This window comes from Hermetia illucens, chromosome 3 (genome assembly GCF_905115235.1).
Source record: "Hermetia illucens chromosome 3, iHerIll2.2.curated.20191125, whole genome shotgun sequence".
NCBI classification, from domain to species: Eukaryota; Metazoa; Arthropoda; class Insecta; order Diptera; family Stratiomyidae; genus Hermetia; species Hermetia illucens.
This window is the reverse complement of record NC_051851.1, coordinates 68,310,866-68,331,759: the sequence shown is the minus strand read 5'-3', so window position 1 is coordinate 68,331,759 and position 20,894 is coordinate 68,310,866. Positions and strand designations below refer to the sequence as shown.

At 39.3% G+C, this 20,894-nt stretch overlaps 1 protein-coding gene across 1 annotated transcript; it reads left to right on the top strand.

Annotated features, from left to right (window-relative positions):
- The first annotated feature begins 2,841 nt into the window (after window positions 1-2,841).
- On the top strand, window positions 2,842-20,188 carry LOC119652902 (peroxidase). Its single transcript, XM_038057278.1, has 7 exons — window positions 2,842-3,321; window positions 9,756-9,896; window positions 9,974-10,564; window positions 10,625-11,537; window positions 19,085-19,476; window positions 19,541-19,710; window positions 19,802-20,188. Exons 2-7 carry the CDS (start codon window positions 9,763-9,765, stop codon window positions 20,074-20,076), a joined length of 2,475 nt encoding a protein of 824 aa, XP_037913206.1. The 5' UTR covers window positions 2,842-3,321; window positions 9,756-9,762; the 3' UTR covers window positions 20,077-20,188.
- The last annotated feature ends 706 nt before the right edge of the window (window positions 20,189-20,894 follow it).

The following is a 20,894-nucleotide window of genomic DNA, read 5'->3' as shown; positions in this document are numbered from 1 at the left end:
TGAACTATCACATAATTTTATGAGTTACCCCTCAGGGACAAGGAAAAGCGCCTTTCACACTTGAATAGACAAAAATAGGAAAGTTTTCTTTATCTAAGCGTGTTCTTACATATTTCTACCGATTCAATTAGTGGTCAAAGTATAGTATAAGTATATAGTATAATTTCCAGGGCGAAACGTGGATTAGTACCCACTATGGAGCATAAAACCTGGGAAATGCCTGCTGAACCAACACCAACAGCTCTACTACCAAACCCTATCTCCACCTCCACGTGGTGACCGCTGGGAGCTTTTTCTTAACGAAGCTGCAGACGGAGAAGGATGAAGCCGAGTCTCCCGCGCCTAAAAATGGGACAAATTGTACCAACTGGTCCTCCAGGTTGGGGGTTGGGTAGGACTGACAACCCTACACGGAAAACAACTTGTTACGAAGCCAAAACAGGAGCCTCGGACTGGACGGATTACACACCGACGAACCCGGCAACGATAAAGGAATAACGATTTGCGCATTTTGTCATGGAACGTGCGGTCTCTGCCGCTAGCCGATATCCTGTCCCAATATAGGGCTGATGTACCAGCGTCACAGGAGATACGTTGGACAGGCACCGGTTTCCTGGAGAAGAGCCGTTACACCATATATTACATTATAGTGGCCATCCAATAAACCATGTGCTCGGAGTAGGTTTCTTAGTCAGCCAAAAAATTAAACCTGCTGTTATCGCCACCCAAATACAAATGATAACGGATTGCTGATTATCCAATTAGCAATGTCACATGAAATGGTTGTTGGAAGTACCTGGTTTGCGCGGAAAGCGGTCCACAAACATACATGGGTCTCTTCAGACGGGGCCACTTTCAACCAAATTGACCACGTGTTGATTGAACGACGCCACCTCTCAGCCTTAATGAATGTCAGAACATATGTGGAGGCCAGTATAGACTCGGATCACTATCTCGTTGGCATGGTGCTCCGAACTCGAATAACAACACTACCGAGAATCCCCTCTAACAATCAGGTGAGAGTTAACACTGAACCCATCTATAACATAGCCCTTCGCGACACCTTTAAGAGGGAAATGAATGCCGCAATAACCGCAGTCAACAGAGGACCTGGAGATGAGGCATCAACAAATGATCTTCACAACCACCTGAAGAACGTTATCATTGATACCGCCACAAACATACTTGGCCCCAGCCGCAAAAGGAGTCGGAACGGCTGGTTTGACGATGAATGTAAGCTACCAACGGAACGGAAGAATGCTGCATGCCGAGTAATGTTGCATTTTCAAAGAACGTGGGCACGCGCAGAGACTTATCACGAACTTCGTCGAGCGGAGAAGCGACAGACGGAAGACGGAAAAAGGAAGCCTGGGAGAACCAGCAGGTCTGTGAACTCGAAAATTCAGGGAGCAACCACACCAGGCGCGGAAGTTTTACCAACAAGTCAGCAGCATGAAGCCTTATACGCCTCGATGTTCATCCTGCCGAGGCAAAGAGGGAAATCTGATTTCCCACAGAATGGGCATATTGGAGCGATGGGTTGAGTACTTTGATGAGCTACTGAATAACCAGAACATCGACGAGTTGGAGGTCCCGCCAACTGAAGACGACAGACAAATACTGCCACCACCAAGTATCGTATTTGACTCTCCTCCTACTAACTCGAATATTGAATGCTTTACGTGCCAATCATTTTCACCTTCCCCTTCTCCTTTTTTCAGCCTTTATCCCATTCAGAAATTGGATCAGCTGGCCTTGATCGGTTACGTCATTTATGTTAACTCTGTCAAAGGTCTGATCTGAAAGCAGTTGTGAGGCTTTCAAATCACCATCCAGGGTATCAATCCACCGATGTTTCGGCCGGCCATTTTGGTCCTTTGCCATCGACTTCGATTCAGACTAATCTTGGTCCCATATCACCGAGAACGCTCCTCCATTTACTCCAATTCTAACATCGATTCTTTTCCATCAATTTGGGAATTGATGCTGTGGTTATTCATGCAATAATACTCCCTTGGTATTGATTCTATGACCGATTTCTACATCTTCAACTACGCCACCATCTCCAAGTCACTGATTACGGAACCACTTCCCCAGTAGTGCTAAATGGAGCTGGTACGAAAACCACTTATGACATCCCCATGTTAAATAATTGATTCTGCGATGTGAAAAGGATTCACAGTGGCTTACCAAGAATGATTACTGACTTAATTCTACTAGCATTACTTGTCCTACTGGGTAAGAATTCAGCCGTATCCGTATTCACCTGTGTGAACACGAACATATTGACTTATTCGAATACGAATATATTCATATTCATAGAAAATCATCCTGTGAGTTTATTCGTACTTACGAAACCAAATATGCCCAACACTGCTCTAGCGGTCGCGTTTAATATACATATAATAAAAGATACATATGTGCAACTGGTTGTTAGCTTCATGCGAAGTTGTTGCAAAATGTCAGTGACATATCTGCCAATAGTATTGATTTCTCTTCTGTAGTATTCAATGATTAATCTGCCGCATTTTCGCAGGAAATGTATATTCACTACACTTCCAAGTCGATTGACAATTTCCTCTAAGACAATTTTTACGGTTATTCACAAATAAATAGACATTGCGCACTAGAATATACGAGTAACTACTCTGAAATTTGATACTCCTGCCAGCGCAAATGAAGCCATACAACTGCAGATACAATAGATCTCTTAGTGCAGATTGCATTAAACAAGAGTTTATAGTATCTCAATAAAATATTTGTATGAATACCGGTATATTGCAATGAAGCGTATGCAAAGCATAATAGAAATTTCTGGTTTTATATTAAAAAGCTGAGCTTTTAAAAGAACAAATTGTTCTTAATGCTCACGAAATTAACAATTCAAATCCCATGGAAAAACTACAATTACAGCGGACGGCACACAGTAGTGAAATTGATACGGATTTTCTTTCTCCGCGGAGGATGGCTGAAGTAATGAGGAATTAGTTCAGGTATCATATGTATCAGGTGGACAATTTCCATTTACATATGTTCAAACGTTATGGGGAGTAAGAAGTTATTTCTTAGACTTAGTTTTAATTGAATCGAGCTCGCGGAAGCATCGGAATATAATTTTGTTACCATAGAAAGAAGAAACAAACGATTCAGGTGTCAGTTGAATTTTTTGAAATGTTTTGAGTGTGTAAAAGTGTTCACTGTTAGCAAATAAATAGAATAGTTTCGTTTGGACCAATAAAGTGTGTTTAAGTACTTTTCACTACATCGAATCGGACAACATACCTGACTACCGTAATCTTGGATACCTGAATTAAAAAATTCGTAAGTTTTGGGTGCAACAATCTTAACGCCTAAAGAGTCCCTTAGTTATCTGATAACTGTAGAAGTCTTATGAAATTACTCCAGTACCCTTCTCAATTATTTGTAGAATAATATAGCTTATGCCTGTTCCCATGGTATAGCATGGCCATCTTCTTTAATCTATCTTTTTTAAAGGTTTTGTGTTCCCATACATGCAAAAGGGGGATGCAAATTTTTGTTTTCACATTTGTTGGAATGGTGGGGAGTGCGGGGGTCGAAAATGATCATATCTTTAACGGGCCCATTCTCAGAAACTACTCAACCGAAAAATTTGAAAAAAAATCAAGGCTCCGAAATACCTCCCATACCAATATCCTTTCAAATAAAGTCAATAATAGTATATTACTATAGTTTTTAGTAATTGACTGTAAAACCCCCCTTATGTTCATCCTAGCACCACGAAGTTATAATAGATCAAAATTGCCGCTTGTTTTCAAATTTAAGACTTTCAATGTCAATATCACTTGAATGTGGATATTTTCACATAATATATGTCTATATAACGTGCTACGTACTAATGCGACATATGTACACTCAAATGTATGTATAAAAGGAGTACACAAAACCACAGCTGAAGCGTCCAGCTTCCGGTTTCCCGACTTGTTGGCAAATGTTCATAGGCCGGTTTGTGTCGTTCTTATGGTTTTGTGTGAAACAAAGCTTGTTAAAAATGGGTTGATTGTGTGTTCATGGGTTTGTTCGCTTTTTTTATTTTTTAAAAAGGAAGTGAACAACCACGCCAGTTCGTGGAATTTCTACTCATTATACACCTCGAATAGCTCCTACCCTATGGAATCACTACAAGGTATTATACCGGCGGGCGGAGTTAGCTCACTCCAGGTAAGTTTTATGTCTTCCGTTCGCGATGCGCTAGTATTTTCTGCGCCAAATTTTTTCGTACCGGCACTCGTATAATGGAGGAATACGTGCTGTACGGCCTCTTGGATTCCATCACAGTTTAGACAATTAGATGAAGAGTCTAATTTAAACCTGAAGAGATACTGGCGGTGTCTTTACTGCTCTGTGAGAAAGTGGGTGATATTATAATTGATCTCTCCAACCACTACTAGATGGTAGGGATCAGCCTGTATGTGAACCGACCTTTTTTGAACGAGGCCGTCTGTTTATCGCAATTTCCGTTTCGGCGAAGACGAAGAAAGTCTGCCATATAAGAGAAATTTACTTTATATTAACATATATATGTTTGCCATAAGGTATCCCAAGATGTCGAATGTGGTTAGACGGTGTTGAAGGCAAAACACATTCTCAGAGCTACTCCCAAGTATTTGCTGGCTGGTTGGGAGGAAGTGATACGGCTTCTACTTTGATTTCATAAGGCGTTCTGTGATGAGCACCGCTTATAGTATTGATTGCTTCACATGAGTAGAAGCCAGTATCCTCCAAATGTATCATTGTAAATGATCTTCCAGAATAGTGGGCCTACTGGACACCAGCGGGGATAACGTACTCCTTGGGGGAATCATCGTCTTGCTGGGGGAATCATCCCTAGATATGTAATTTTAAACAAGAAAGTAGGGTCCGTCAATATGCTGTCTGTATGTCTGTTTCTCTGTGACATACATTTTGCTCATACGCTTTCTTCTAAGGTGCTAATTAGTTTGCTAGAGTTCGTTAAGATAGCTCAGTGGTTAGAGCACAAGGCTGTCTTACGTAAGGTGTCTAATTGGTGGCAGTGGTATTTGTATCGTTATTTAATGCCGGATACCAGTCAACTCAGCTGTGAATGAGTACCTGGGTCAAATCAGGGTAATAAATACGGGTGAGCTCAATGCTGATCACATTGCCTCCTACAGGGTACTGTAATCCTGTATTGTACCGTTACGGTCTCGAATGAAGTGTTCCAACACACTTTAGGGCTCTGATCCAGTTGGATTGTTGCGCCAACGATTATTGTTATTGTTATATAATGTAGCATCATCTTACAATTATTTTATAAGGACATTTCTTAATTTTTTTGGTGCATGGACATTTATAATGGAGTGGAATCGGACTACACTTTGTTGAAAAGCTTCTTCTTTCATATGTGATTTGAAAATAGTCTATTAATCTGCAAAACAGTGTGCAATTGAATTTTCAACTATGTGCAACCAGAATTGTCCCGGACAAAGACTATCTACCTGTCCAAGAAAGAAATCGGTCGAAATTTGAAACTGAAGGAGAGCAGTGGTTGAATTATTTGCTTATAGCAGAAAATGTTGACTTTTTTGGGAGTGGGCTAATTGAAGCCGAAAATGGGAGAATGTGAACTGAAACCCCCATTCATACGAGAGTCACCTTCTTGTGGTTTCAATAATTGCTCCAGTCATATGTGTTTGCACTAACGCCATCAACGGAACCTTAACCAGTATGGGATTGAAGGAGTATTTGACGCATTGGATAATGTCAATGATAAGAATTAGAATAATCTAATCTGATCTGGGAGGAAGCCACTTGACCAGAGCCGCCAGCAGTGGCATGCGGGGTGCCGCCATCTCTCTGATGTTCTGGTTGATAGTGATGGACGCGTGATGCGCGTATTGAACGGGGGCGGGGTACGCCGACGACTTGGTGAAATTGGTCTCAGGGATGTTTCCTTCCGTTATGAATGGAATCGAGGAAGGAGCGCTAGGAAAGGTGTGCCTGCAGGCTGCACAATGAGGACTCCGTATAAATCTAACCAAAACGGAGCTGATGCTATTCAAAACCAAGACAAATCTACCCGAATTCCACCTCCCGTGGCTAAACGAACAAAGATTGTTTTTTTCTTCAAATGTGAAGTATCTGGTTACAATCCTAGATACGAAGCTAATTCGAGATTGAATATAGAACTTAGGGTTAAAAAGGCCTGTATAGCCTCCTATTCTTGTAAGAGGATCGTTCTTTGGATGCACACGGCCGTGGTACGTTCCATTCTAACGTTTGATTCCACTGCTTAATAGGACTAAAAAAAACAGCGCGTTTGCAGTTGCTATCGGGACTCTGCAGTCTTGCTAGGTAAATACCCTCCTGCACCTAGTCCTCTAGACCTCCATATTAAATCTGGGGCTGACGGATTGGCCGGGTGGGCACAATCTGTGTCTCGCTTCCGATTGTTAAAGGTGGAATCTAGTCGCACTACTTAGCTTCCGTGAACCTCAAATCGCGAAGGCTCACCACCTGCACCAAGTCGAGAAGGATTTGTTCCGCCAATAACAAAACTCGAACGCTTGCAAATGCATACAAGATTATGACGGTCTGCACGGGGCACTGGCTTATAAATCCAATTCGCACCGCCGAAACTACGGAGAAGAAGGAAAAACTCTCAGGCCCTTTGATATAATAAAAACTTGTTTTTCCTTTTCGGTAGTGTTAATTTATTGGCCTTGCAAATACCGATGTTTCGGGAACCATTTGTTTCCTTCATCAGTGGTAACAAGTCTGCTCATCAGTGGGTTTATTAACTATTTTTATACTAATCTGAATCTATAATACTATTCTAATTAATTATATTGCTAAATTAGTTTTTAAAAGACTTATATCTAAATCGTGAAAAAGAAGAAATTTTTAATTATATTTAAGGGACTTATTTGTCTTGACTTATTGCAAGACCAATAAATAGGAAGCGAAGCTAATAGGAAAAACAAGTTTTTATTATTACACTCAGATTTCAGGCATTTCCTTTGTGATTGCCCAGCTTTAGCTAGAGCTAGGCTACGGACACTAGGTAAACAATTCTTTAGGGACCTCAAAAAAGTCTGTAGTTGCAGAACCGGAGAACTGCTTTCCTTCGTGCCTGCTACGGGCTAGCTCTAACGACGCGAGTCGGCTGGATTCTGCTCCTTGCTCTTATCATAGTAGCCATGGTCATGGTTTTTATCTTTGCATTTTTGTGAACACATAATATCTCAAGAATGTTCTGTCAAAATTTCAAGTCAATTGGAGTAAAATTAATGAAGTTATGAGTATATGAACGCCTCTTGCTGTAGGTCGAGTCTTTTAGTGGACGAAACTTTAAATCGCTTTTTAAGGTTTTGTGTAAACACAAAACCTTATTAAAATCGGTTTACTGTCTGTCTGTCTGTCTGTCCGTCTGTCTGTCTGTCCGTCACACGCATTTTTCTCGGAGACGGTTATAGCGATTGACACCAAATTTGGTAGAAAGGTGGGAACTGTGAACGCTCACGCATACAGTGAATTACATCCTTTTACGTCGAATTTAAGGGGCATGGAAAGGGGGTGTAAAATTTTTTTTCATCAAATATAGTCATGTGGGGTATCAAATTAAAGGTCTCGATTAGTACTTTTCAAAACCGATCTTAGTTTTGACATTCGTTGGAAGGGTGGGGAGCGCGGGGGGTTGAAAGTGATCATTTCTTTAAGGGGGCCATTCTCAGAAACTACCAAACCGAAAAATCTGAAAAAAATCAGTAGGTTGCCACTATATAGTGCCTGGGCTCCGAAATACCTTCCATGCCGATATCTGTTTAAATAAAGTTAATAATAGTATATTACTACAATTTTTTGTAATTGGTTAGAAACTCCCCTTAAGTTCATCCTAGTACCATGAAATTTTGTAGTGATATAGGTTATAATATAGAGCATGATCTTACCAAGTTTGGTGGAAATCGCACTATTACTAACAAAGTTATAATACCTCAAATTTGTTGCTTCTTTGAAAATTGAAGACTTCATAGTCAATATCACCCGAAAGTGGATACTCTCACATAATATATGGATATATTACGTGCTACATACTAAGAAATACACAAAATCTTTCGTACCTGAAGCGTCCAGCTTCCGGTTTCCCGACTTGTTTAAAATTGCTATTTTTGAAGGCCGTGTTCTCATTAACTCAAAATCGACTGTGCCAATCGTTTTGAAATTTTGAAAGCACCTCTGAGAGCTTTTTTGTTTTTTTTTAATATTAATTAATTTTAAATTTGCTTAAGTTAGCGGATTTTTTTAGCAAAAATTGAGTTTCTCGCTTCCAAGTGCTACGGAAAGTTAAAAAATTGACTAAAAAATTCTCCCGGGGATATTTCGAAAAACTTCTCCTTTAACGAATGGATTTTGATTTTGGTGTTTCAGATGATCCAATGATACATCGATATCATTGTGGAGGATACCTATGAATGTAATAAACAATCCCATTGTTCGTTGAAAATGTTGAGTGACTAAATAACACCCTTTTATCCTCTCATATAATAATCATAATCAACGGTGCAACAACAATTGAGTTGGTCGTAGATACTAGACAGCTACCACACCCTTGCCCTTTAAGAAAGGAAATCAGTACGAGTACGCACGATTTTAAATTGCTCTGCCCTTGAGCAAGAGCGAGATATAACGAAAACTGGATCAGCTGGGCTTGACATGCCGCCGGACTTGCCAATGTGTTGGTGAGATTGGCACGTTTCCGCCTATGTATAATTGAATACGTGAAACACTACTTTTGGCTAGATGGGTGAGCACCCATTAGTGCCATGGCTGACATATTCTCTTCATCTCTCTCTTACCAATACGATTTGACGAATGTTATGGTTTGTCCTTTATTAGCGCCGATCATGTGTACGGATAAGTTTCCGCAATACATTTGCAAATCGGGGCATTTTGTCGCGTCGTCGTTGGCGGGTCTTGTAGCGTACCTCTATTTTGGGAAATTATACTGCGTTGGACGATTTTGATACCCGCTTAAATGATAGTTGGAATAAATAGGTTATGAGTCATAGATGAAAACTTCTAAAAATATGTATTATCCACCACGTCTAGTTTTCCATGTGCATGTCAATTATTATTTCAACTAACCTCACTTTTAGCGTATCAGAAACAGTTGACGTTATAGGTGTATTATACTTTTTTAGGGATTTGTTTTTAAAACAAAACCCTATTAAAATCAGTTCAATATCTGTCTGTTACACGTACTCTGTCTGTCTGTCACACGTACTTTTCTCAATGAAGAAGATTTCAGAAGGGCCGAAGTAGAGTCCAAATACAAAGATTTCAACCGTAAAGTATGCGCTGAAAGTTTTAGCTATTTTGCTCGGACTACAGGGTGGATTTACAGCGTTGTTTTTGACTAGTGGTAGGATGATCGTGTAATTGACCTTCACTGAACTACTGATCAAATACGCTGTGGCAGTTGAATAGCAGGCGAAAGTTTAGTAAATTATGGATTAAGATGAGGAGTTAAAAGTGATTATCACTTAGTCTATATCTCATATCTGTGTGCTAGTAATAATAACGGGAAGGGGTCATACGTAATGAATTGTTCTTGTTACTGATAGAAGCAATTTATTCAAAAGGATATTTAGTTCTCTACTTTTGCTGTAACGGTTTCAAGTGTGCTTAAGTTATTCAGTTTTAGACAAAAATTTTTAATTGAAAATCATTTATTGAATGAACACTTTTCATTGTAGCCTTGAAATGGCATCAACGGAACGGACGCCATTAACAGCACAGCGACCTGCGGGACCGGCATACGTCTTTCCAGGAGTATCACCACGTAGTAGAAGACGACAAATTCGCCAATTTCAATGTTGCATGTGCTTTTTGTTCTCGTCAGTATCTTTATTTTTCCAGTTATTCCTTGGAACATAAAAGCAACTTCATTTCTCCCACTGCATATTTATTTCAGCTTAATCGTAGTTTTGGCTATTATACTGGCCGTTATTTATACAGCTTCAGAACAAGAAGAATTACCAAAAGTCAATGACCCTGGATCACAGATAGCCGTAAAACTTCCAGTTGTGCCCTTAAATGATTCACAACTGACAGAGTTACTACTATCTGAGGATTACCCACTTGAAGATGAACCAATAACAAACTGGGGCTTACCGAATCCTTTGATGACGCTTCTGGTTGAATCAGAAAGATACGGAAGGAAAATGCTCGGAGATAGAGAACTAATGGAAGAGAATATAAATTCAGTTCCTGTAAATAGCCCATCATATCGTCACCAAAGGGCGATTGGTACTTCAGCCGAAGCAAGAAAATTTGCTAAAAGAGGATACGTCGAGTCACAAGCTACACATTATTTGGCAAAGAAACTCAACTATACAAAAAAGAACGAGAGAAGTAATGTTGGAGAAGGCCCGGAAATAATATTGTTGGATACTAATCCATCTGTTAATTGTAAGAAATTTACGCGGTATAGGGCTGCAAATGGTACTTGTAATAATAGAAAGCACGCTATGACGTGGGGTACTGCTATGCAACCATTTAGAAGGTGAATATTCCTTGATTATTTTTTGTTTATAAAACTTGTTTGTTGAACTTTTTCTGATAGGATCCTCCAGCCTGATTATGCAGATGGTGTATCCGCCCCTCGAGAATCACATTCAAACAGAAGTTTACCCTCAGCTCGTCAAGTATCTCTTGAAGTACATCGTCCTTCATATAGCACGGATCCGAACTTCACAGTTATGCTAGCAGTATGGGGGCAGTTTTTGGACCATGATATAACTGCTACGGCATTGACTCAAGGGGCAGATGGTGCTCCTATTGACTGTTGTGTCGAAAAAGAGCATCTGCATCCAGAATGCTTTCCAGTACCTTTAGGAACAGGCGATCCCCAGTATGATAATAATAATATGACATGCATGAACTTCGTTAGATCTGCTGCAGCACCAACTGGGAAGTATGGACCCCGACAGCAGTTAAACCAAGTGACTAGTTTTATTGATGGTTCGGTAATATACGGGAGCAATGAAGAACGGCAGAGAGCCCTACGAGAAATGAACGGAGGTTTACTCAGAATGTTTGTAACACCAGATAATCGTACGCTTTTACCGATTTCAACGGATCCGAACGATGGCTGTAATGAAGTTGAGATGAATGCCCAGGGAAAATATTGTTTCGAAGCTGGTGATGCTAGAGCTAATGAGAATCTTCATTTGACTTCCATGCATCTGTTGCTCGCACGGCATCATAATTACTTAGCATCAAATTTAAATGCTCTAAATCCCCATTGGACTGATGAAAAACTATTCCAAGAGGCGAGAAAAATTTTAGGGGCACAGATGCAGCATATAACTTATAACGAATTTCTTCCTATAATTCTGGGAAATGAAATAGCAAAGGCTAGAGGTCTTTCACCTAAGTCTTCGAAGGGAGGAGATCTTTATCAGGAACATATAAACCCTTCGATTGCTAATGGTTTCGCAGCTTCAGCTTTTCGATTTGCACATACACTTTTACCGGTAAGTATATCATTTGATCTGTGAATTACTGTATTGTTTTTAGACAAAGCGAAACTTGTGGCTTGTCCCAATTCACCACTATCCATGCGATCTTCTCTTTGCGATCCTCACTTTTCGAGTCACATTTGATGTCACTGAAGTAATCACTTGCTTTTTGGAGAGGTTTGAATTAACGACCTCTTCTAAGACTTCTCTTAGGTTTTCTAATAAATGAGGTAGTTTTCCTCATGTGGGAGACGGGGGTGTATTGCTTTAGTCTGCGTTGCTTAGAACTACTTTAGGAGGAAACCACATCAGGAGGTTTTCAAAATCGGTATTTTTAAGGTTTTGTATGAAACAAAACTTTATCAGAATCGAGTCGATGTCTGTCTGTCACACCCAATTTACTCAGAAACGGCTAGACCGATTGTCACGAAAATTGGTAAGAGCATGTGATCTGTTGTTCCCTTTACATGTAGCAACTGGAGCCATTTTGTGTTAAGTTTAAGGGAGGGGGGGGGGGGGCTCCACATACATGTGAATGGAGGTTGCATAATTTTTTTTCATAAAATGTGGTCATGTGGGGTATCAAATTAAAGGGCTCAAATAGTACTTTTCGAAACTGGTTCCATATGTGGTATCGAGTGAAACATTGGGGAGTACGGGCGCAAAATATGATCATCAAAAAGTGTAACAGGCCTCATTTTCAGAACCCATCCAAGAGATCGAAACTTCCCAGAATATTTTACTTAGTTAGGAGTACGGGCGCAAAATATGATCATCAAAAAGTGTAACAGGCCTCATTTTCAGAACCCATCCAAGAGATCGAAACTTCCCAGAATATTTTACTTAGTTCAGGTTCTGAAATCAACTTGGCTTTAAATATCAACGGCGAAAGTGACAAGTGATAGTTTGGACATTGTGGAATGGATCTCCTTGAAGTTTATTGTTCGAAGTGAACTCTCCGGGAATCTATGATGAGAGTTAAAATATGTAATTAAGAATTATAGCAAACATATTCACTTACAAATTCGTCGGGTACAAACCAGCAATTTTGCAACACACAACACTAATATGATAGGTCCAGTATTTTATCGACTAACATACGACACGATCGCGTGGTGTTCTTTAGTTATGCGTTTCAATGACACTACAAATTCAATTGAACTTTAAAATTGGGCAGTATTAAGGTTTTGTGTGGAACAAAATCTGTCTGTTACACTCGATATACTCGGAAACGGAAATTATTATTTCAAAAACGAAATAACATACTTCCACAAAATCGCAGTGAGATGCGCAGGATGGTGAACATGCACAATGATTTACTTTCATCATACAAATTCTAGCCGGCGGACGAGTCTTTTCGACTTCTACCTATGCTTTGTTTGACACGCTGATTACGTAACGCTTGCTGCTAGTAGATATGAATATTCGCATAGTGAATGTATGGAAGAATTTTTTTTATCTAAGGTTTTAACAAAATTTGCGTTTAGAGCGCTTGATGAAAGTTTTGGTGATATAAATAGAAAATGCAAAACAGTTTCCTTTTACTTTACTAAATATTTTTTTTTATTAATTCGCAAATATGCATACTTCCGCGACTACTAGCCGCCTGCTTCAGTGCATGAATGAAAAACAGAACGCGAACTAAATTGGAAAATAGAAAAGAGAAAAAAAACCGGCTCGACCGCGCGCGTGGAGCCGTAAGTCTCTGGACCCGAGTGCCGCGATCAAGGAGGGGAAGATTCACGACGGATCACCGTCTCAATTGCTGTCTCTTCCGCCTCAGATGTTGTATGAGGCGCGGCCTCTGAGGTTCCCACCCTTCCTCGATATCCTCAGGCCAGTTATTCGCTTTGAGGAATTTTTAGAAATTCCGCGGGAGTAAGGAGGAACGAAAGGGAGGAAGTCCTCAAACTACGGTTAGGTTATCTACGCATCATTATTCAACATTTCATCCAATTTCATAACAAGTTAAAACAAAAAGATGAGAATAAAAAAAAAGTAAACAATAGATCGAATTCAAATAAGTCAAAGAAAATAACTAAAAAAAAGAAAATAAATAGAAAATAAAATAAAAAAAAATAAAAACAATAACTCACTCAGGACGTCACTCCGAGCTCGGATTGATGCTGATATAAGAAATTCTAAAAATAATATGATAAGGAACACAAATATATAAAAAAAAATTAATTTATCATTAACAATGTAAGTTACGCTAATTGGATGATTCCATAGTGGACCCAGTATGAATCACTTGGCGTTCCGCAGGCGTATTGCGTAAATTCTAGCAGAACCGTCAATCCCGTCACAACAAAGCAGAGCAATGTTTTCTTCTGCTGATTCCACAAGAAACTCTTCTTTTTCTTCCGTCTTCAAACAAAGCTCAACCACAACTCTCTTCTTCACCTCCGCACAGCTTCATCTACTTCCGCAAGAACCTCGTCTTTTACTTCCCTCGATCCAGAACTTGTTATTTTTTTCCGCCTTCAAACAAAGCTCAACCACAACTCCCTTCTTCACTTCCGCACAGCTTCATCTGCTTCCACAAGAACCTCTTCTTTTACTTCTCTCGATCCAGAACTTGTTATTTTCTTCCGCCTTCAAACAAAGCTCAACCACAACTCTCTTCTTCACTTCCGCACAGCTTCATCTGCTTCCACAAGAACCTCTTCTTTTCCTTCTCTCGATCCAAAACCTTCTTTTCTTCTGTCTTCAAACAAAGCCCAACCACAACTCCCCGTTCTTTTTCACTGCACCGCTTCACTTCCCGCTACATAGCCTTTCTCACTCCTAGGCAAGGTTGCGGCAACATGCGCATGCGCCTACGGATGCGGCAAATCATTCGCCTCTTGTCAAGATCAATTCGCCCGAATGCATTCAATAATGTGCAATCTGCGGCGAACATTAAGGCAATTGCACACTATTAAATGCATTGTTTAAGCAAATTAATTAAGAAAGAGCCGAATGAGATTCCGCTCCCGTCGCGCAGCCGCGGTCACTACAAATTTCATAATAATCGGTTTAAATGTACGAGTAAATGGCATGTAGCAAACAGACCGACTTTGAATCGATTGTAATAAGGTTTTGTTTCACAGAAAAATTTTCTCGTGTGGGAGTCGTTTGAATTAGTAATTAGCCCGGGGTCTCTTAGCGGAAAGGCTTCATATTTAGATGTCACGAAAATCATTAAAATAGCCTTAGTACTTTTCGCATAGTTTTTCAAAATGCTGGTCACTTCATCCACATGCGCCGCACTCAGACTGGTTATTGTTATGTAAAAACCAGGTTCTTCTAAAGCTCCAGTTATGCGAATAGACTTTTGCAACAAGACCGAATCGCACACACTGCTTCCATTGATCTATGATATATCACCTTTATGCACGTACGCAGTCCCATTATGCCATCACATCCAATAAGTTCACTGTTATTTCATTCATGATTTGCTTTTACTTTAGCTCCTCAAAACTAATTGGATCTTTTGCTACTGGTTTAACATTTTCATAATCACAGCGGCGTAACAACTGATGTCTGGTCGAGGTCTGCCTTAGTAAGGAACTCCATACCCCTCGGTGTTGCGGCAAGGTCTACAAATTCGATATACTTAACAGCTGTTTGACGTCTTGACTTACATCATCGCTCTACCTTAAGGTCCGCTATGTCTTCTTTTTCGTCCATGCGGGTTAAATGAATCACCCACTGCAGTTCATTGAACTCGATTTTCCCCAACGAACGGTCGTGGTATCGCTTATAAATTTAATAGTTTTATAAATTACGGAATCGTCCATCCTACTGTAAGGGTTCAGAAATTCTTGGAACGATTCTTCTCTCAAACGCGGCTAAGAGTTCGCAATTTTTCTTGCTAATAACCCAAATCTCCGAGGAATACATGAGGACTGGCAAGATCATTAATTTTTACATTAAGAGAGTTGACCTTATGGTGAGAAGTTTGAAGCGGAGCACTTTTTGTAATTCAAAATAGGCTCTGTTGGCTGCCAGAACCGAGGATTTGGTCATTAAAGCCCTTATCCGTTGTGATTTTCGACCTAAGATAGGGCAACTTTCGATAGTTTCTAAGTTGTACCCTCTTATCTTTATTGCTTTTAATTTACCAGTATTGTTGTTGTTTTTAGGTTTTGCTGGAGCTGTCATTATGCATTTCGTTTTGCTTTTGTTAATGTGGAGTCCTAGATTTTGCGTAGCCTGCCCGACCTGGATGAAGGCAGTTTGTACATCTGGAGATGTTCTTCCCATGATGTCGATGTCGTCAGCATAGGCCAGTATTACTTTCAAGGCCAGGCTAAAAAGGATGAATGAAAGACCAGCCGCTTTTCTTAGATCGTTGTGATCGAGAGTAGTCAGGGTCGCCTAGTGATCTTTATTAGTTGTGTCGGGATAAAGTTTTACCCTGACTATACTATCAGAGGCGGCCTTGAAATCGATAAAAAAATGGTGCAATTGATGGCCATATTTCAACGATTTTATTCATCGCTTGTCTCAGAGAGAAAATTTGATCTGTTGCTGATTTGCTTGAAGTGGAGTCTCTTTGGTATGAGTCGATGATATTCTGAGTATATGGGGATATCCAGCAGATAGCGGACAATATCTTACAATATGGTACTTCTATAATCGCTATACTGCGTGGCATCTCCCTTTATAAGTTGACAGTAACCAGGCCGATTCGTTGCCCGAGAACTTAAGCATGATGAACCGCTTGGTATAGTTAGCGGAATCAATATTCAAATATGCGGTTATAATTTTGGTTCTTGGCTTTCTATGACTCTGATCGTGTCTTCCATGGTGATGGTAACATTTGTTCGCCGTCAAATACTTCTAACGACCGTTGTCAATGTCATTGGTAATTTTATGTTTCGTCACCCTACGTATCGCCTGAATACTGGCTCCGACTTTAATTGCTTGCTATGTTAATATATCTAAGTATGATTTTGGTATCATACCTGGGGCAAACTACGAATGTTTGTTCCACCGTCTCGAGGAAGGTATCCTTCTCCGTATGTTATGTTTCTAAAAACTGATAATTGTAGCTTTAATTTTTTGGTTGACTGGGAAGTTTCCAAGCACATGGTGTACTGGATGACCGCTATAATATATTATTTGACTGCTCAAACTTTCAGGACGAGCCTCAGGCCTTTTAGTAACTCGCTGAATATTCTAGAACGGGGTGTGAATACTTTGCCAGATGATTTTGGAACTTCTTATAGACATTCGAACCATCTGTAGTCAAGTTATTTTCTTTCTGCCTTCTAGGGGGTGTGAATACCTCATTTTACCTCAAGAAGGGACTGCAACTGGAGGTAATCGCAGTAATTAGTAGTTGAAAACAAATATATGAGAAGTAGAATGTAAAAACTTTGCCGGAACCTTTTCAAGTTGTTTCCTGTAGACTGAGTAACCAATTTACTTTTTAGTGGTGGAATCAATTAGTATTTGAATACTCCGCTATTTCAGGCATGAATTTTTCAGAAGAATTATTAAATATTTAAAAAAACTGGAAAGAACCTGACCTAAATCTAGTTTTCGTCGATAAGAAGTTTACTGATATTTCCATTGTTCCATTTTTACCGCGGCTGTTATAATACTCCTAAAGAAGATATGGTACAAAAGAATGTAGTCACCATACTGATAATTTTAATTGCTACCTCCAATATGCGTATCACATCTGATACTAGTAGCAGGATTTACATATATAAATCCCGAGTACAACAAGATGTCCAGTCTACAATTTCGAGCATATCAAATCAGATGTGAAACTTGGATCCTCCAATTGAGGATTTCGTTGATTCTTTTCTTTTGCGTCATTTTGAAAGAAAAAGTAATTTATACAGTTTATCACATACAATTAAGGATCTTTTTCGGAATTTTGATTTACTCCATTTTCATGCTCAAAAGTAGTCCAAAACATGCTTATTTTTTTCGACGGCATAACTTCCTAAATCATAATTCAATAAATTTTTCTAAAGAAATGCTTTTCGACTAAACGGAGTAAAACTTCATGATACCTGTCGGAATTCCTGGGACGATATTTTAGTCACATAGGCGCAGAGAGATGCAAGGTGACTGTAGACCTAAATTTAAGGAAGCCTGAATAAAAGAGGACTACTTGGTTTGTCTGAGAAACCGATGGCACCTTCAGTACTAATTTCCAGCAGATTGCAACAGTGTCGGAAAAGTGAATGTCACTGATTATACGGTATTCCCGAAGTTGTGTGTGCTTGGGAGAACAGTGACACGGATTTCAAGGGCAATGTTCATGTTCCAAATAAAAATAGTTGAAATAAGAAAGAAAAAACCTACGGTTCCCAAAAAATGACGTGAGCTTAGACCAAGGGAGATTTTTTTAATATTTAAATCTTTCTTCATTCTTAATCTCAAGCTCATTTTATCGAAATGCCAAGGAACCATTGACCAAGCTATATCACAAAAAAAAAAGAAAAAAACTGAGTGGCCAAATACAAAAATGAGTTAAAGTAATTGAGGAAAATAAAACCAAAATGAGAAATTATATATTTACATTTATATAAAAACTCAAATTTATCTTTTCAACTTACGTGATAATTTTCCCGAGTATCCACGATTTCCATTCAGGTTCTATGGACGGAGGCTCTGCAAAATGCACATATGGTATGTCCGATTGATGTCGCTGGCAAGCAGGCTGTAGAGAGGGGGTGGAAAGAGGGATCCGGAGTAGAAATTTCTGTCGAAAGAAGGGATATTATCGGTGAAATGTCTCACCCAGGCTCGTATAACTTTCACCCTGGGCCCCATTTTTCCGTATGATTTTCACCCCGGGCCCGGATTTTTTCTCTACGGGCCTGGTGGCAAGAGACTGTCAGGAAACTTTCTTTAGATTATGATGTTGATAACACATCGAGATGGACGCCGATATTATTTCACGGGTTGAATCTCCAATCTTCTAATATGACTTTAACTTTATTTTTCTTTATTTTTTATAGATTTCTAATACAATATGTTCGTGCTTGATTGGGAATTTTCAGTGTTTTCGGTTGATTAGGTTCTGCTAAGGACACCTCTTTCACTGTGTTGGACACACGTTTTAGGCCTTAATCACTCACGCTGCACTTAATAACAAACACATCATCAGTTTCCAGAAGTAATAATTGAGCCCTTTGATAATCCGCATGTCCATATTTTGTAAAAACAACACACTTTTTTCGCATGTTTGGGGAGCTCTTCCTTGAACTTAACAGAAAATGATGCTACTTGCTATGGAATTCATACACTACACCTTCTTATTAAATTTCGTAGCGTGCTTCAGCCGTTTTCGAAGAAATTGGTTTTGACAGGCAGACAGATAGATGTACAGACATTGAACAGATTTTAATCAATTTTTCAAAAGCATTCAAGTGTGTCTCGGCGGATGTTTCGTTGCAGCTGCTTTTTTGGGTAGTGGCAGGCAGTCAGTTTTGAGGTTCTTTGGTAGCTTTGTCCTAGTGGTTGACAATATAATATAACTGGATGATCATTTTGAATATGTAATGCAAATCAAGTTCGAATCAATACTAATCACATTAGTTATTCAATTCAAGGGTTTAATGCGGGCGTCTCGAAATGATACTTCCGAAGACTACATTCTTTTGCACAAAATATTATTCAATCCCTATTCTCTATGGAATGATGAAGGTGTTGATGCTGCTCTAAAAAGTGCTGCAGATACTCCAATGGCGAAATCAGATCAGTTTTTCAGCTCTGAGCTGACTCAAAAGCTATTCGAAGGGTCTGTCAGCTTAAAACCGCCCAAAAGGTGCTGTGAACCCGGTTTGGATTTAGTATCATTGAACATTCAGCGTGGACGTGATCACGGTTTACCAGCATATCATGAATGGCGAAAACATTGTAAACTACCTGATGCCGATACCTGGGACACGATGAGTAATGCATTCAGTGACATGTCACTGCAAAGTATGAAAAACGTTTATAAGTTAGTATTTTTTAAGATTTTTGTTTCCGATTTGTCAAATATGTTTAATATATGCACTTTCTAGCGACCCGAAAGATGTTGATTTTTATTGCGGTGCACTGAGTGAACCTCCTTTGGAAGGTGCTGTTGTTGGGCCGTCCTTAGCCTGTATAGTTTCCGATCAGTTTTGGCGAATTAAATATGGCGATTCGCATTGGTATGAAAGGACAGAAGGACCTCAAAGATTTACTGAAGGTACATGAATGAATTGATCTTTTCTATAGCACTTACCATTTTTATCAGGGCTAAACAAAGATATATGCATACATATTTTCTTGCATTTCAGATCAGTTGAAACAAATTTACAAAACGACCCTGGCGCGATTAATGTGCACAAATTCCGATCATTTAGAAGATGTACAAGTATTTGTGATGAGAAAATCAAACACCTTTTCAAATCCAATTGTTCAATGTTCAGAGCTTGAAGAGTTCGATTTTTCTCCATGGAAAAGTACGAAAACTATTGTTAAAGTTTCAACGGCGCATCTTTCATCTAAGATACGGATAATCCATAAAAATATAACATTGCAAGAAAATACTACCATGAAGACGCTAATTTAGATTTTATTTATGTGTTAGGTAATATTAAGTACGATATTCTAGTAATAATAATATGTATTTTCGGTGTTTTTCAATAACGGAAATAAATTCTACAAACTTCATTTTTGGCCTTAAGTTATTTATTAAGTAATTTATTATGCAATGGTATTGAAAAAATCTCCATTTTTAAAGTGCAGTGACTACTTATCATCAAGGGCAAAGCAGCCAATGTCCGGTCTAGGCTTGCCTTAATAAGGAAGAGACTTCAGACATCCTGCGCCGAGGTGTACCAATTTAGTATCTCTCTGTTGGGTTTTCTTTTTCTGCTATAACAGTTGGGCTGAAAAGTTCGTAAGCTAACGTAGAAAAAAATTTACATATAGTATCATATAGTACGATTTGTCTTTAGCCTCAAAATAGGTCTTAGTTTCGGCGATTAACTCTTCATCGGCGCTAAATTTCTTTCCAGCTAGCATTCTTTTGAGGTCTGAGAACTGGAAAACTTTGCTGGGCGCAAAATCTGGAGAATATAGTGAATGCGGAAGCAATTCCAAGCCCAATTCATGCAATTTTGTCATCGTTGTCATTGATTTATGGCACCATACATTGTCTTGAACGCTCCAATAACGCTATGTAGTAGCCGCTGTTGATGATTTTTCCCTTTTAAAGATACTGATGTCATAGCCTTGTCAACAAACTTTTGCGTCTTTGCACGCTTTGGAGTCGATTCACCACGTGCAGTCTACTCAGATGACGATTGTTTTGATTCTGGTGTGAAATAATACCAGTCTTGCAAAGATCCCAGGTCTCCGGAAAATATATAAAGACTGTGAAAATCA

Coding starts and splice junctions, on each gene's coding strand:
- LOC119652902 (XM_038057278.1), top strand. CDS start 9,763: ATGGCATCAACGGAACGGACGCCATTAACAGCACAGCGACCTGCGGGA. Junction 10,565..10,624: donor GCTATGCAACCATTTAGAAG/GTGAATATTCCT, acceptor TTTTTCTGATAG/GATCCTCCAGCCTGATTATG. Junction 19,711..19,801: donor ACCTCAAAGATTTACTGAAG/GTACATGAATGA, acceptor CTTGCATTTCAG/ATCAGTTGAAACAAATTTAC.